We start from the raw sequence: 16,004 nt of genomic DNA on the forward strand, positions 1-16,004 counted from the left end.
CGTGATTTTGAGCCGGGCGCGTAACCACTGGGCTATCGGGGAGGACAAAAGATGTAGGCTATCCAGAATACAAACCAACATGGAAATTCTACAAACAATCAAATCAAGAAAATTGAAATATATTCAAAGACAACTACTAGAAGGAAAAATGAACGGCAAACGAAATAGGGGCAAACCTCCAAGAACTTCGTCTAATGATATTGAAGACTGGTCAAGATTTAATTACAAAACTGCAGTAGAAAAATCTCACAAGAGAGAAACCTGGCGCCTCATTGCCTCCAACCCTCGACGAAAGGAAGGAACTTAATGATGATGATGATGATGGAAGTTTTTATTATGTCTGCTGGACAGAGAATAAACTTGTTTGATTGTTTAACCTTTCAGTAAGCTACCTATTTTGATGTTACTAGAATATATTTATTAACTATGCTAGAATAGAAAATTAGAAAGCGGCTAAAAAAATATCAGGACCGGATTTAGCTGATGGGGGGCCCTGGGCACTTTTAGATCGGGGGGCCCCTGTGCGAAAAACCACCTCTACATATACAGTACGGTACCATCAATCCAGCACTGTAGGCCTACAGCATTTTGCAGAAACTTTAAAGACTGAAAGGAAAAATAACAACACAAAAACACATTTTTTCCATGTAGGGGGTCCTTCAAAAGTCGGGGGGCCCGGGGAACCTGCCCCCCTAAATCCGGGCCTGTGGTGGCCGTGCTTAATTTACTTTCATTTACGTAGTACCGTAACCTTTAAATCTGCATCGCATGCATGTTTTAAAATTCTGTGGTTTTACCTCCTTTTCCTTTTATTTTCCTTTGGTTTTGTTCACTATTAGTCTGAGCGTAAAATGCGAAAATATAGGGCCGCCTGGAATAAATTGCGACCTTAACAAATTTGGTATCGTTGGAAAGCTTAATTCCTCTAGTTTAGGATTATCACTCTCCTCCAACCAGGGACTTTTGGCAAAAAAAGTTGTGGCCATTTCTTAAGCAACACCTTGCGCCGCTAGTGGCGCAGCTAATCTAGCTATGTTTTCAGCAGAAACAGCAATAGACCTTTTATTATTATTATTATTTATTAATATTAATATATGAGATGTTGTAAAGCAGAGTGCTTATTCATCTTTCAATCACGTACAGTAAACAACTAATAAAGATAATAACAATATTAAGATTAACAGAGGTATCAACAGTGATACACACGCAAAAGTAAACAGCTATATAAGGTAAAAAGACACACAAAAACAATACCAAAATTTTTGTTATTGTACTAAAGCAATATTGGTATGCATCAATTAGGCAGTGACTACTGGAATGCCTAATGCTAACAGTGTAATTGAACACTAGTGTTGGTACAGTAATAACAGTAGGCTACACAATCACAACAATAAATAGTACACTAGGCCTACAGTATTAGATATTGGCAACAACAGTATAAATAGAAGGTAACGTTAAAAATTTTGCAAACAAACTTACTGTGGTAAGCTTACACAAAACACAACATAAAAATTAGAAACATTGTGGGGTGTACACAATATCCCGGTTTTGGAAAAATTTATCTAACGAAGCTTTGAACGAATTTACACTTGGCGAAGTAACCACATGTTCAGGGAGACTGTTCCACCCATTGATCACACGGCAAGTAAAAAAGTTACTAAATTTTCTGGTAATCTATGTAATCTATTTTGCATAACAAACCAACAGAGCGTGACGTTGGAGTCGTGAACGACTAGCCGCTGTTCACAATGCTGTGCGATAGGGTTAGTGGCGTAGTTTGCAGGCGAATAAATTGTTTAACGTTTGCTTGAGCTGTTGTTTTGTGGTCTTTACAGGCGTGTATCAGTGTTTCAGTATAATTTGCCAGAAAATAAAACTCTTTTAAGTTGTAAACTTAGGCTACAGGAGTGTAAACCTTCGACCAGTTCTTTGCTGTATTGGAAGCGATCTTGCCAGGCAAAGATAGGAAGAATTTCTTGTATTATACAGCTTCAAAAGCTAAGCATGCAAATCAAAATATTGATGCAGAACTTAATGACGAGGCTACTTTCGAAATACCTCAAAATGCTACAGGAGCACTGCATCTACATAGATTAGCGGTGGAAGATTGAATTTTTGCTGGTGTTGAAGCTTCGCCTGGGTTTGTTTTATACAGACTTAAAGCACAAGGTTTGGTATTACGTAGTTCTGCATTCGTACTGTAGCCTACTGTACACCGTATTTTTCATTCATGAATGCACCTCATGTATTTAAGGTTGATTAGTCTGAACATATTCCCTCATCGTGATGTTATCATAGCAACCATGAAGCCAGACTTCAAAAAGGACTACCCAAGCACCATGATCATCATCGACTGCACTGAAGTAGGCCTACGTCTCGAAACACTGTCCTCACTTCACCGTCAGTCGCAAACGTACTCGAACTATAAAAGTACGAACACTGCAAAGGCATTAGTCATTAGTGGGAGTTGATCCAAATGGGGGTAATATGTTTGTATTTCAGTTGTACACTGGTAATGTGAGTGACAAAGAAATATATCAGAGGAGTGGATTTTTTCACCTTTTGAAGCAGAAAATAGCTGCTAATGAACTGCACTTCATGATGCTTGCATATTATGTTATGCAGAATGAAAATAAAATGTTGCAAGACAAGGTGCCACTATCGTGGTCCATAATTCCCGGTCAAAATGCACACGCTTCACAATGGCGTCCTAAATTGCCTTTCCTAGTCTGTTAGCCAACATTATGATTAAAACGAACAAGAATTGAAGTGTGCCGATAATCTACAACAATTCATAAACACAAAAAATTTACTTTCACCTGCCACCGACCTTACGCTTGCTTGCAATAACAAGAAACGCCTTCATAAACCGTAGTAAACAAGCGATTATCAACCCTCAGACTCCGCGTAACTCAAACGTCACGCTCTGGTAATTTTGAATGTGCAAAAGGTCTATTCCATTACAAATATATTGGTAACTTCATCATTGCTGTGGTTCATAATTTTCTGGTAAAAATCTGGCAACACCAGCCAACCAAACCGGAGAAATTTATTAAATTCTGCAAAGTGCAACAACAAGGTGATTGCTGCATTTATCATGAAAATCTTTGGATTGTAACGACTGACGTAGTCACAGAACGTTTTACTACACATAGGCTATTGCATAAAATAATCCGTGATGTTTTGCATTCTTGGTTATCACTTCTGGTGCAATGTCCCGTACTCAGTTTCAATGTGGGGGCACCTTAGATAAGCGCATCTTTGATTGATTGAATCTTTATCCTTGTCTTGGGAAAGCTTAATTCTGGCAGGTTTGCATACTCGTAGAGGCTTTGAACCACTGACGCAGGCCCGGTCATTGAGATTGACAGAGTGAAGTTTTCGTTTGTTGAAATCTTATAGTGCGCTGGTACAGTCAGCTACAGAAAACGAGTTGCCAGTCAATGTTATGTAAAGCATATTTAAAGAATACCGGTACTTGTTTGGAACCACAGTTGAAAGGTTAGTACAGTAAGCTGTTTTTCTTTGCAGTAAACTTCATGTAAAACAAGTAGTCTATACGGGTAGTTAAATTAGCAAGTAATTTTGACCACTCAGTGAATATCCATGTCTGATGGTAATAGCGCAGTGCAGGTTATCATAAAAAGGTTTATTAAATTACTATGGGTAACAATTGTCATTTTACGATAAACAGAGATTATTTACGATAAACAGAAGTCCTGTTGTCAGACGTAATGAAAGCCTTTATATCCCCTTTAGATATCCCTCACCAACACTAATGTTTAATTGCACTGATAGCATTAGGCATACCAGCAGTCACTGCCGAATTGATGCATAGGTCTACCAATATTACTTTAGTCCAATAACACAACTTTTGCTATTATTTTTATGTGTCTTTTTACCTACCTCCACTAATATTACATAGCCTAGGTGTTTACTTTTGTGCGACGTGCGTGTATGACTGTTTATACCAACTGTTAGTTTCAATATAGTTATTAGCTTTACTAGTTGACTTCATTATGTTGTAATGATTTGTTCAGCACAATAATATCAATATGTATAACATTTAATAAACTTAAATTTATATATGCTCTTAGTTCCAAGAAATAATGACGGATCCAAGTTATGATGACACAACTACACATGTCGGGCTTCATAAAGTTCAATTTATCAGCAAAGAAAGCATATTCACAATTCAAATAAAAGATGGATTTCTTCATTTAAAATGCATAAAGAATCTTAAAGTTCAAAATTCAAGCTCATTGTCATGTCTTGATATGTCCATCAATTTGTTGAATGTTGTGGCTGTAACACATGGCCCAGATCAGTGGAGAGTTGATGAAAATGGAGATGTGGTGCATAGTGAGAACTTTTTTAACTTTTTGAAATCTAAAGCGGTATCTTGCTTTTCTCTTACAATTCATTTTTGGGAAAAATTAAAAAATTATTGTCGAAAGCTGAAAATAATTAAACTACAAACACACCTTGATAAAAATTCCAAAGAATGGGCAAAAGTTCTTGAACAAGAAATTGATGACAATTTAAAGAAACAAAACGTTACAAGACCTTCCAATTTGTTAGTGATTGTGAACCCGTTTTCCGGTAATAAGAAAGGCAGGTATGTTCATGACAAAGCAGTTTCCCCACTGCTTAAACTGGCGGGTATCTCAGAGACAGTAGTTGTTACGCAGCACAAGGGTCATGCTAAAGAGTATATCGAATCTGCTGATTTGACTAATTATGATGGTGTCATTGCTATTGGTGGAGATGGAACATTCAGTGAAGTTGTGAATGGAGTCTTGATCGCAGAACAACAGAAACAAAATATTCTGTTAGATGGTGGGCGTAACATATTTAATAAGCCAATAAGTTATGCAAAGGCTTCTGTTAAGGTTGGTGTCATTCCCGTAGGAACAGGTAACATACTAAGTTATACCACGCAAGGCATCAGTGATCCAGAAACTGCAACTTTGCAAATAATATGTGGTGAATCGCACCCACTCGATGTGTGTTCACTTTTTGACAGTCAAGGAAACTTTGCTTCTTTTTCACTTATGGGTATCTCTTATGGTTTTATTTGCCAAGTTATTAAGTTCAGTGATAACATGAGAATGTTTGGCTCTGCCAAGACTTTGCTGGCATTTATGAGAGGAATTTTAAATCTTAGATCTTATGCTGGTGAGGTTTCTTATTTAACCAGTTCCCAAGAAAGTCCAGTAAATGTTGCTAAACAAGATTCTAGTTGTCGATACCCATGCCAAATTTGCTTAGACAGGCAACATCAAAATGATGATGGAAGTTTACATGATGCAGCAAATTTCAACCAAACTTTACCCAACAGTGATCATTTAAAAAATACGGAAGAAACTGAAGAATTTGGAATTTCTGCTGCTAAATCCCTTGATGCTACTACACCCACTATCGAAACCATGCCATGGAAGGTATTGAAATGTTTGATATATTTCATAAATACTGTTGTATGAGTCAGTTATTAAATTGACGTTTGCAAAGACTGCAATTAAGTAATGCAGTTTTATATATCGAGGAGTTGCTCTTGTAAGTTGCTCATTTTGGGTTTTAATAAAAAAACTAAATGGTATTTTTTTGTAAATAGAGGTTTGTCATGGAATAGAATCTTAAGACAATACTGTTGTGAACATTAATTAAAAGAAAAACCCTTAATTTCACTGTGATACAAATTTTATTCAAACAAGGACGTTTGATAACTTTTCCATTAGCAGTCACAGTCATTAGGGCAAGTAAAGAAGAAACGTATTCAATTGCATAACTTATGATCCTTTAAGTTATTTCAGTAAATTTGTCTATTGTTTTTTTTTAACCACGTTCTTACGTTCTTATAATCTTTGCTGTTAATTAAAGTTGTGAAACCCTTCCTCTCTGCAGTGTAGCAAAAATTGCTAAGCCTAGCACTGAAGTCTTGTCTATTAAACACATTAAAATCGTTGCTTTAAAAGGCTTAAGGGTCTGATTTAACATTATTTCACAGATTTGCAGAGGCCGTTTTGTTATGATTGCTTCAATGAACACAGCTGGAATGTTTGCGAAAGCCCCTAAAGGTGCATCCCCGTCGGCTCATCTCGCTGACGGCACAAACGATCTCGCTTTGATACACTCAATCAATCGGACACAGTTTCTGGGATACGTCAAAGCACTAATTGGTTCTGACAACTGCTTTGATCTTCCTTATGTGGAAGTGCATAGGATAATAGGAATGCGATTTCGAACTTTATCTGTGCATGAACTCACCGCGCCCACCGAACAAGGAGATGCATCGGCACCCGACGCATCAGATAAACCGCAACAAGATGATGACGAATCAGAAGAATCAAAACACAGCTGTTGGACAAGCGATGGTGAATTTTTGGCGAATACGATAAAAGAAAATCGTAATATCACATTGTGGGTTCATAGAGGGTTGGTGAAGATATTTGCGAGAGGAGTAGAAGAAGATTCCTGATCTCACCAACAACAGCAACATTTGTTTCAAAGTATTTCTGATAAAGACCAATGCAAAATACTGTATATTCGAACTATGATGTCACAGATGATTGCATGTGGCCATACGCAATGCACCATGATGTACGTGACATCACCGAGTGCTTTATGACGTTGTAATTGGATTGTGTCTTCCCACAACCTCTGAACCTCGTAACTGAAAGATGTGGAGGACTTGCCTCCTGAACCGCGTTCGATTCGATAGAGTTTCCATCTATTTGCTTTTCCACATTTTCATGAAAATTTTTTACCGAAAATTTCCTGAATGTCGACTTCTTTAAGCAGACAAGTCGATACCATCTTTGCTTGAACGTGTTGTGTACAGACGGTTTATTTAAACTGTGTATGGCATTGCTTTGTATTGTATCTAGCGACGCCTGTACTAGTATGTAAACGAAACGAGTCTATTCAAGGAACAGGTTTAACAAGAGATGTGTGCCAGGGAGCGAATGGCGTATTGGCGGCATTCTCCACAGAAGCGTTTCGATCATAGGGGGTCGGCTTTTGTCTTTAGTTCATCACCGGTCTGTTTTCTTTTTAAAAGCACCCCCCCCCCCCCCCCCCGCGTATTCTCCTAGTCTATGACAGTGGCTTTTCACTAACGTTGCCTTAGATAAGAAGACTTTCAATGCGATCTAAGAACTAGGTCAAGTATTGGAGCACATGATAGAGTTGTATAGCAGCCTACTTTATCTTCACGGTTCGAGTGCTTGGAATCTGATGAAAATAGTGAAATTCCTTTGTAACTAACCCTATCTTTTAATTAAAATGTACTTCCATGTTGTGCAATATTTTTTTGAGATATTCTGCAGCGAGGCTACATCCATAGTGACCTACTGTAAAGTATTGCATGCATTAATTTATCACCTGTCTGCAGTTTCGTAGCCAAAATTATGAGTGTTTACCGTTTTAGCAATAACGCCGTTGGTGTACAATGTGATAGCAAATGTATTATTAATTTTTGTTGAAAATGCACTTTAAAACTTTCCCTGACATTTGTTTTTAATCCACTTTATCAGAAGGTTTGTCAAATTTTGCCCTTAAAAAACTTCATCTGGCTTTCTCAGGTTGAAAATTGTGACTTTTTTATTATATATATTGACGTCATATTTGGGTAAAGTGAATAAACGAAAAGAAAGAAATGGTTTTGCATTATTTTGTGAACGTAATTTTAACTGTGACGTCATAACATCGAGAGACGACCCTTTGATGCTGAAGTGAAAGTATAAACGGCATAGCCTGTAGATCTAACATTGTCTGCAGAAATCTTCGAGAAATATCCTGTAACATGAAGCTTACCTCATCAAAGTCGTCACCCAACGCACCAATAATGACTACACTTACCGAAATATTTAAATGAGACAGAAAGTTTGTGGGAAAAAAATTTCGCTCCCGGTTACTGAGAAAAATTGGCTTAAAGAATGTTTCGATTTTTTGCTATTAGGGAGCGTTCAAATATTACGTAACGCTGTTTTTCCGAATTTTTGACCCCCCTCCCCCATGTGACGCCAACGTAACGTTTTTGTCAACCCCCCCCCCCCCCTCCCCCACGTGACGCTTTTCCATTACAAAGCCCGTTTTGCCAGTTTATATCAAAATTATGACGTGGAAACACGTGCTGATAAAATATCTTGGTTTGTATGCACCTAAAGCTTACGTTTGAGACATGAAACTTTAGCTAGGCTATATTATTTTTTTGAAATTAAAACGTTATGTACCTACTGAAAACGTTTAGTAGCCCACCGTCCAAAATGTTTCGATCCAAACCTTTCATTGTTTGGTTATGTATTGAAAGCAGCATCGCAAAAGAAACCGCAAGGAAAGCTAAGCATCTTCGAATGGGGTCATCAATGCTTCAAAAATGTTTCTATATATTGGAGCAGTACTCTCGCTTGTGTGGTTCGAACTTGATGCATAATTGTCTTCTTCAGACTCGCACGTATGAATGTCGTAGCTTAGTTTAGTATCCAAACGACGGTACCAGCCAGCACAAATAAACTACCGCACTCGTAAGCGTTACGTAACGTTTTGCTTGAACCCCCTCCCCCCCGATGTGACGCTAACGTAACGCTTTTCATAACCCCCCCTCCCCCTCAATAGCGTTACGTAATATTTGAACGGTCCCTAATATGGTGCTACTGAGAGAGAGAACGACTCTCACTTTCTCGTGATACTGCATAGTAGTGTGGACAATTCTATGGAAGTTATAATGTTGCATAATATTAGTTCGGTAAGAGATTTGTAAAAAGAGATGAGCAAAGATAATGCTATCAAATTACTTTGATGTAATACTTGGTAACACAACAGCCAGAGATGTACGTATACGCCGCAAATTCTACGCCGTATACTTTTTGTTTACGCTAACGGCCACATTTTTTTGGATAGTTGTCGCTTGAGGCTACGCCGTAAAGTTTTCGCGTTTTTTTTAGCGCATAGCGTCAACGCATACTTTTTAATGTCTTTTTTTTCGCTACAACACGCCAATACCTTCCAGCGCTGCTGTTGAAAGAATGTTTTCAGTGGGCAAAGACATTGAAACCAAAACGCAGCAAAATGTCAGATGAACACTTTTAGATGCTTGTGCTTCTTCGTGAAAATTCAAAATAAAACTTGTTTGTTTTGAGTGGTTTATACCGTGTGGATGTTTGGCACCTAGCAAACAAAATGAGTTTACGCTGGTGTATGCGCTGACGCCGCCAACTTTTTTTACAAGTTACGTTGAGCATACGGTGAATTGTTTTTCGAACGTTTACGCTGACGGCGTCAATATTTTTTGTATACGCGTACATCACTGGTAACAGCATAGCCTACAGTAGGAGCCCAGATTACAGCACTGGTGAATCAAATCCCTTTACTTGACGAAGAATATGCTTTACCGCCCTTTAGTGGCAGTATAAAATAATTAATGCCAGAAAAACCATCATCAAAGTTGTCTGCCCCGTTAGCTCAGTTGTAACGCGCCGGTTCAAGATCAAGCGGCGCTGGTTCGACTCTCGGGGTGTGCGCTTGAGCAACGCACGTTCAGGACTGCTCTCCATTCAGCGGCACCTAGTGAATGGAATGATTCCCCGGCAACAACAATCGGAAACTTCCCTGTCAATCTCGGTAAACTGCCCTGCGTCAAAAGCCTCTACAAGTATACGAAACTACCAGGAATAACCAATCAAAGCTTTGTCAGTACGAGAATAAAAATTCAAAAACCAACCGAGGAAAACATGTCAACTTTTGTTTGAATCGGTTCAGTGGTTGCCGAGAAAACTCAAATCGTATTTTCACCACTACTGGCAGTAAAGAGCTAAAAGTGTGTAGCCTACTAATGTGCACATATCTTTAGGCCAAAAGGCGCAATCCAAAAACACTTTTTTTTATAAATTGTGCAAAAAATAAAGGAGTATGTATTCTATTAGGGTAAAATAGGTTCCAAAAACTGCTCCTGTGGCCGTGGATGGAATAAACGTCGATTTGACGTTAGAATCTACATGTAGTTGTATCCGAAAACGTTACAATTTTTAGTTTGTGTTTGAACCACTGCAAATGACACGGCGTCGTGTTGCTGCCTAATTTCGTTTGCTGGTGTCTCAACCATAGACTTCTAAATAGTAGCATCTGGACTGGACACTCAGTGGCCAACATGAGGCCAAACAGTTGGTACAACAGTTGGCCAACAGGGTTAGTTACTTGGCTGTTGGCCAACTGTTGTACCAACTGTTTGGCCTCCTGTTGCCCACTGAGTGTCCAGTCCAGATGCTACTATTTAGAAGTCCATGTCTCAACAAAGAAACTTTTCCATCAAAATTGTAGTATTGTAATTTATGGCAAGGGAATCTCTATGGTGATCATCCAATCAGCTACCACAGAAGTAGAAACATCTGCATCTCACTTTGTGACGTAACATGAGAAAGAAGTTTGAGGTGACAAACTCACAATATATATTTTTAAAACCGCTGTGGATTAACTATAATGACGATAACTAGGCCTAGTTATCGAAATGAGTAAACTACCTATAAGCATATATAAGACAGAACAATTGCATGTCTACCATTGTCCATGTATATTGTTGTTGTATTTCCAGACGTTTAATATAAAATAAACAATAATAATTGTAGCGATAGCCAACCAAGTGAGAAAACCATTTACCTCTTGTTACTTACTGACTTATGTGCACAAAAACAACTCAATATATATCAAGAAAGAAACGCAAAACAATCAACTGAGGAACGTGGTACAGAACGCTCAATTGATTACACGCGCAGTGCGGTAGTAATCAATTCCAACGTCTGTACCAGAAAACGTTGAACGGTGATTATGTAGTGACGCTGGTCACGAGTTACATATATTCAACGTAAATAAAATGACGACTATAACAATTGTATAGTAACGTCATTCAGAATTAAACATCTCTGAACCTACCGTAGTGTATTTAAACAATGTTACAGTCATTGAATGTGCCTGTCTACTGCAAAAAGTTCAGTTCAGTTGTTTTTAATTCTGGCCATCACAGCGAAAACAATACACGTCTAGTCGTCTACGTAGCAAAGGTCGAGAAAAAAGTAGAAGAGACAAAACGGAGCGTTATATGTGCTTGAGATCGAAATAATTAATTAAATCAGTGGCGTAGCCAAGGGGGGGGGGTTACAACCCCCCTTTGGCACGCGTGTAACGTCACGATATTGAGAATGATGCTTTCAGTCTAAAAAAAATTGCCTAATTTTATACAAAAATGGATTAAAAGAGCGAGTTTTGCCAATACCAAACATTCAAACATCTCAGCAAGGAATTAGCAACAAGAAAACATAGAGACATAGCTTTATTTCCGAAAAATGCCAAAGAAAACATAATCTTATCTCTTTGCTATGCCACCGGACAGCACCATTTTACAGGAATATTCATACCCACACTTTTGTTGAAAATGCTCTCAGAATGCACCAAATTCAAAGTAATTTTTCTAAATTTTCTGGGGGAGGCCCCCCAGACCCCCGCCGCTGAGTCGTCAAAACCCCCCCTTTCAAAATTCCTGGCTACGCTACTGAATTTACTTAAAAGAAAATTGGCACGGTTGCAACATCTTAAGAAAAATTTAAGATAATCAGAAAAGTAAAAAAAATTACAAACAAAAATAAAAATAACAACATATATGCAGGCTATAGCTTTATCAGCCCTAGGAATATTGGACTAATGTCTAGGTAGGCTATCCCTGATCAGCCCTTATAGCTTTTAGCTTATTTGCATTTCAGCCTATATAGGTTTTAGCTTTATTTCAAAGATTTGCAGAAATAGACACTTGATATGAAGACTCTTCAGCGGTGTCAAACCAGCGCCATTTTTAGTGCCGTCCCAGGGCTCTCGCCACTCACTTGGTATGAAGATCGGCCATGGTGCGTTATCAAGAGTGCTGATGGTCGTGGGGGAAACACATCTTGATGCGTTTAGCTCAGAGCAAAGAAGAGCAAGGCAGGCAAAGACAACCCCACAACGAAATCTTACCACGGCAAAGCCATTTTCAACCGCAACGCACCAGGCCTTGCACGACTCACAAAATTATTACAATTTGCCAATACAAAGCAATGATAAAAACAATTAGAAACAGTATAATTGTCTTGCGGAAATTCAATTTTATCCAGGGAAGTTATGTCTTGCAGATATCAAGCGTGCATCAAGTGAAGTCGCATGGATAGAGCGATAATTTTAAGATGTAGTAGCAGCATGTCACAGTAATACTGGGTTATAAAAAATATACAAAGAAAGAAGACAGTGCTTTTGACTTGTCCGACTCCGACACACACACTTGTCCGCCCCGTTCGCTTATTGGTTACGCGCCGGGCTTAAGATCACGCGGCGCAAGTTTGACTCTCGGGGTGTGCGCTTGAGCAACGCATTTCAGGACTCCTCTCCATTCAGCGGCACCTAGTGAATGGAATAATTCCCCGGAAACAGCACTTCAACAATCGGAAAACTTCACTCTGCCAAGCTCGATAACCGGCCCTGCGTCAAGAGCCTTTACAAGTATGCCAAACTAACAGGAATAACCAATCAAGGCTTTGTCAGACCGAGGATAAAGATTCAAAAACTAAACCAACCTATAGCTAGTTGAGTATAGAATGAACATTAATGCTACAGCACCTTTTCTAAACGGGTGTGCTGTGAAGTGCAAAACAGCCTACCATACATGAAGCACAATATAGCCCAATCTCTATCATAAATCAATTGTATCAAAACAACATACATTGAAGAAGTCAACTAGTTATGACATGTCTATGGGCTACTAAACTGTTCCCAAGACCATAACATAAAAGATTAAAAAATGGTGAACTGGAAGCACAGATGACGACTTTCTGGTTGCACAACACTGCAACCTACCTCATACTATGCTGCTTGATTTCGGCGAAGTTTGAGAACCATCAAAACACGTACAACTTTACATATCACATTATACTCTTGTTATGTAAGCTAAGGCACATTAACAGGTAGTTACGTACTAATGATGGCTCAACACACTAGCCCCAACTATTGTCAGATTTAAAAGGTGTGTGAAATTAAGGAAATAAAAATCAATAGTTATTCAACAGCGATAAGAATCAGCTTGTAAACGACTGGAGCAAAAGAACATGAATATGTTTGTTTACATCACAATTGTACTTGTGCTGGCGATTGTGGGAGCTGATGGAGACGAGTGTAACGTAATTATGCGTCAACCTATTACAATTCCTCAAGGACCACCTTGCCAATGTGGATGCTCTGATAAGATTGAAAATTTAAATCTTAAAATGGAACAATTGGAAAGTAAGAGAAACTTAAACCGCATTGTTTCAGTTCCTATGTTTTTATAGACAAGTCAATATTTATGTGAACTCGTATCCCGTCAGAGCAATTGATCACGTCCGCAAAGAATGTCGCATCATATCTGAATCTCAATTCCACAGCGAGAAAGGGATATCGTTATGATGATGATGATGTAGGCCTATTCTTTCAAAAGAAATATTTTGTTTTCTTGGATAATTGTCACTAAATTATAAATTGTTATTATTTCATTACTAGTCGAAGTAATCCGATTTTTCCAAAGTCAGATTGAGAGAATTTAACATACACCCACGCAGAAAAATCAATCTTATTGGTATATTTAATCACTTTTTAAACATTGGGCCAACATCTGTAGACGTTGAATTAATGCAAGGCTCGCTAGGAAGACTCAGTCCATATCGTAATGAGATTTTGGTTAAACAAGTTTCCATTCCGGTGATGTTTGATAAGTTTTTCATGTTGTAAAATGATGTTTAGTTTGAGGTTGTAGAAATATTTTATTGTTAAAACAGCAAAGTTAAAACCAAACTCAAACGATCAAAAACATGTGACTGACAGTAAGACAAAATATCGTGTGAGTAGCAGAACTGTTTTACTCGGTTATAGGCGAATTCTTCGTAAACAATTCTTCGTAAAGCAATTCTTCGTAAGCAATTCTTCGTAAAACAATTGTTCGTAAACAGTTGTTGGTGAAATGAAATCTGTAAAAGAATTTTTCGTAAAGCATTTCTTCGTATACATCAAATCTCCATTGCATGCAGTGCAGGATTAAGGTGGATGCTATTGATGCTGCAGCATTAGGCCCATTCCTGAAATAGGCCCAGACGAAAACAGACGTGAGTTTTCCGGACGCTGAACAGTTTTCCTTTGCTTAATTAACCCACAAATAATTCTTATTATGAAATTTGTAGTCCGACTTTCGCACGCCTAGGCACAGTGTTACGCCTAGGCACGTAAGATAAAGCAAGATTTTGGCATAGACTACTTATTTAAGATGAAAAATTATAACACTTTTCGAGCTGTTTCAGGGCCCTTCATTACTTCAGCCGCAGATAAGATGCACGGCTTAATTAACTCTTCCCCAATCGTGTATGCTTTTTTTGGTTTTAACTATTCGTAGAGAAACTAGATAGGATTCATGAAGAAAGGATTTTTCGGTAGTCGTCATCTTTTCATTTGCTTTTTTTAATCGTTCATATCAGAGAATATTCGTCCAAAATATTCAAGTGGCTTGCCTTCAAGATTGTTGTGCTTTGAATGAAAGTGACGAACAACTTTAGAAGGTTTCATAACGTCATTTGGCAGAATTTGGGAGCACACCAAACATTAGGGCCGTCACGATTGTTCACTACCCGGAACTATTGTAAAACCAAGCTAGGAGCAGAAGGCCGATACGAGAAACCAGGCCGACGGATTTTCGCGCAGGATGGACGAACTTGAGACAGCAGTTATGGCGACTGCCTGGAACGATATCCTATGCCGTCTCAACAGTACGAGCATTAGCTTCCAAGACCCTACAGTCAGTCTGAATACGGCAACTAGTTTATTGGCATCACTGGTCGACACGATTCAATTTGCACGGGACAGATTTGACGTGTATGAGCAGATGGCGATCGAAAAGGTTCCTCACGGCGAATACAAGGCTGAAGAACGTCGAGGCCGTAAGCGAAAGCGAATGCCTGATGAAGAAGCTGCAAACGAAGAAAACCTCACCCCTAGGGAAACATTCAAAACCCATATATATCTGGTCATGATCGACAGACTGTTAGCTGAACTGGAAAAGCGAATGAAGGCGTATGAGGATATATCTACAACATTCGGATTTCTTTCGGAGCTAACGTCATTGAGCATAAAGCAGATCGAGAATAAAGCTCAAAATCTCGTTTCCTCGTATCCAGATGACTTGGAAGACACGCTGGTGGCTGAGCTCATACAGTTTGCTGCATTTATGCGCACCCAGAAATCGGTGAGTGTGAACGAGTCAGCAGAGCTTACCATGTAGGCTACAAGCTTTTGTCGTCGTTGAACCTTTCTCAAACATTTCCAAACGTCGAGATTGCTTTGCGCATCTATCTGTGCTTGATGGTGTCTAATGCCTCCGGCGAGCGGAGCTTCTCAAAACTGGGAATAGTCAAAGGAGAGCTGCGGTCCTCGATGAGGGAGGAAAGGCTAAACATGCTGGCGCTTATGAGCATTGAACATGAGGTGCTGAGCAGCCTTGACTGCACTGACATGATCGAAGATTTCGCGCTTGCTAAGGCTCGAAAAACAGTAGTATAAGTAAGCAGCACTAGCGCAGCATTGACAATATGCCAACGTTAAGTTGATCTGGATTAGCCTTTTCTTCATTAACTCCGCTTATCAGGCAATATTGGTATTGAATTGTGTTGGTGTTACATAGCCTGATGTTACTCTCGAGTTTTTACGATAACACGTCGTTATTATTGTTCATGTTCATTAAAATTTGGCTGACTGCGTCGAAAGCAATAAAGGCTCTTTGGTCGGTCTGATTACGCGTGTACGGTGGAGTCAGAGTGTCGAATGCATATGTACCAATGCCTAGAAAAAATAGGCCTGTTTTTGCGCTGCAGCATCAGGCCCAGTTTCGTCTTAATCCGGCCCTGATTGCATGCACGAATAAATGCTTTAGGAAGAATTGTTTTACAAAGAATTAACTTTACGAAGAATTG

General features: G+C 38.9%; 1 protein-coding gene across 1 annotated transcript; it reads left to right on the plus strand.

Moving 5' to 3' along the window:
• Positions 1-3,430: 3,430 nt before the first annotated feature.
• Positions 3,431-7,606, plus strand: LOC145766968 (ceramide kinase-like). Its single transcript, XM_082578689.1, has 3 exons — positions 3,431-3,501; positions 4,098-5,441; positions 6,008-7,606. The coding sequence occupies exons 2-3, from the start codon at positions 4,110-4,112 to the stop codon at positions 6,476-6,478; spliced, it is 1,803 nt and encodes a 600-aa protein (XP_082434815.1). The 5' UTR covers positions 3,431-3,501; positions 4,098-4,109; the 3' UTR covers positions 6,479-7,606.
• The last annotated feature ends 8,398 nt before the right edge of the window (positions 7,607-16,004 follow it).

This window comes from Aplidium turbinatum, chromosome 3 (genome assembly GCF_918807975.1).
Source record: "Aplidium turbinatum chromosome 3, kaAplTurb1.1, whole genome shotgun sequence".
Classification (NCBI taxonomy): Eukaryota; Metazoa; Chordata; class Ascidiacea; order Aplousobranchia; family Polyclinidae; genus Aplidium; species Aplidium turbinatum.

Excerpts from the sequence above, each read along its gene's own strand:
- LOC145766968 (XM_082578689.1), top strand. The coding sequence starts at position 4,110 with ATGACGGATCCAAGTTATGATGACACAACTACACATGTCGGGCTTCAT. Across the intron at positions 5,442-6,007 it reads TCGAAACCATGCCATGGAAG|ATTTGCAGAGGCCGTTTTGT; the intron begins GTATTGAAATGT and ends ATTATTTCACAG.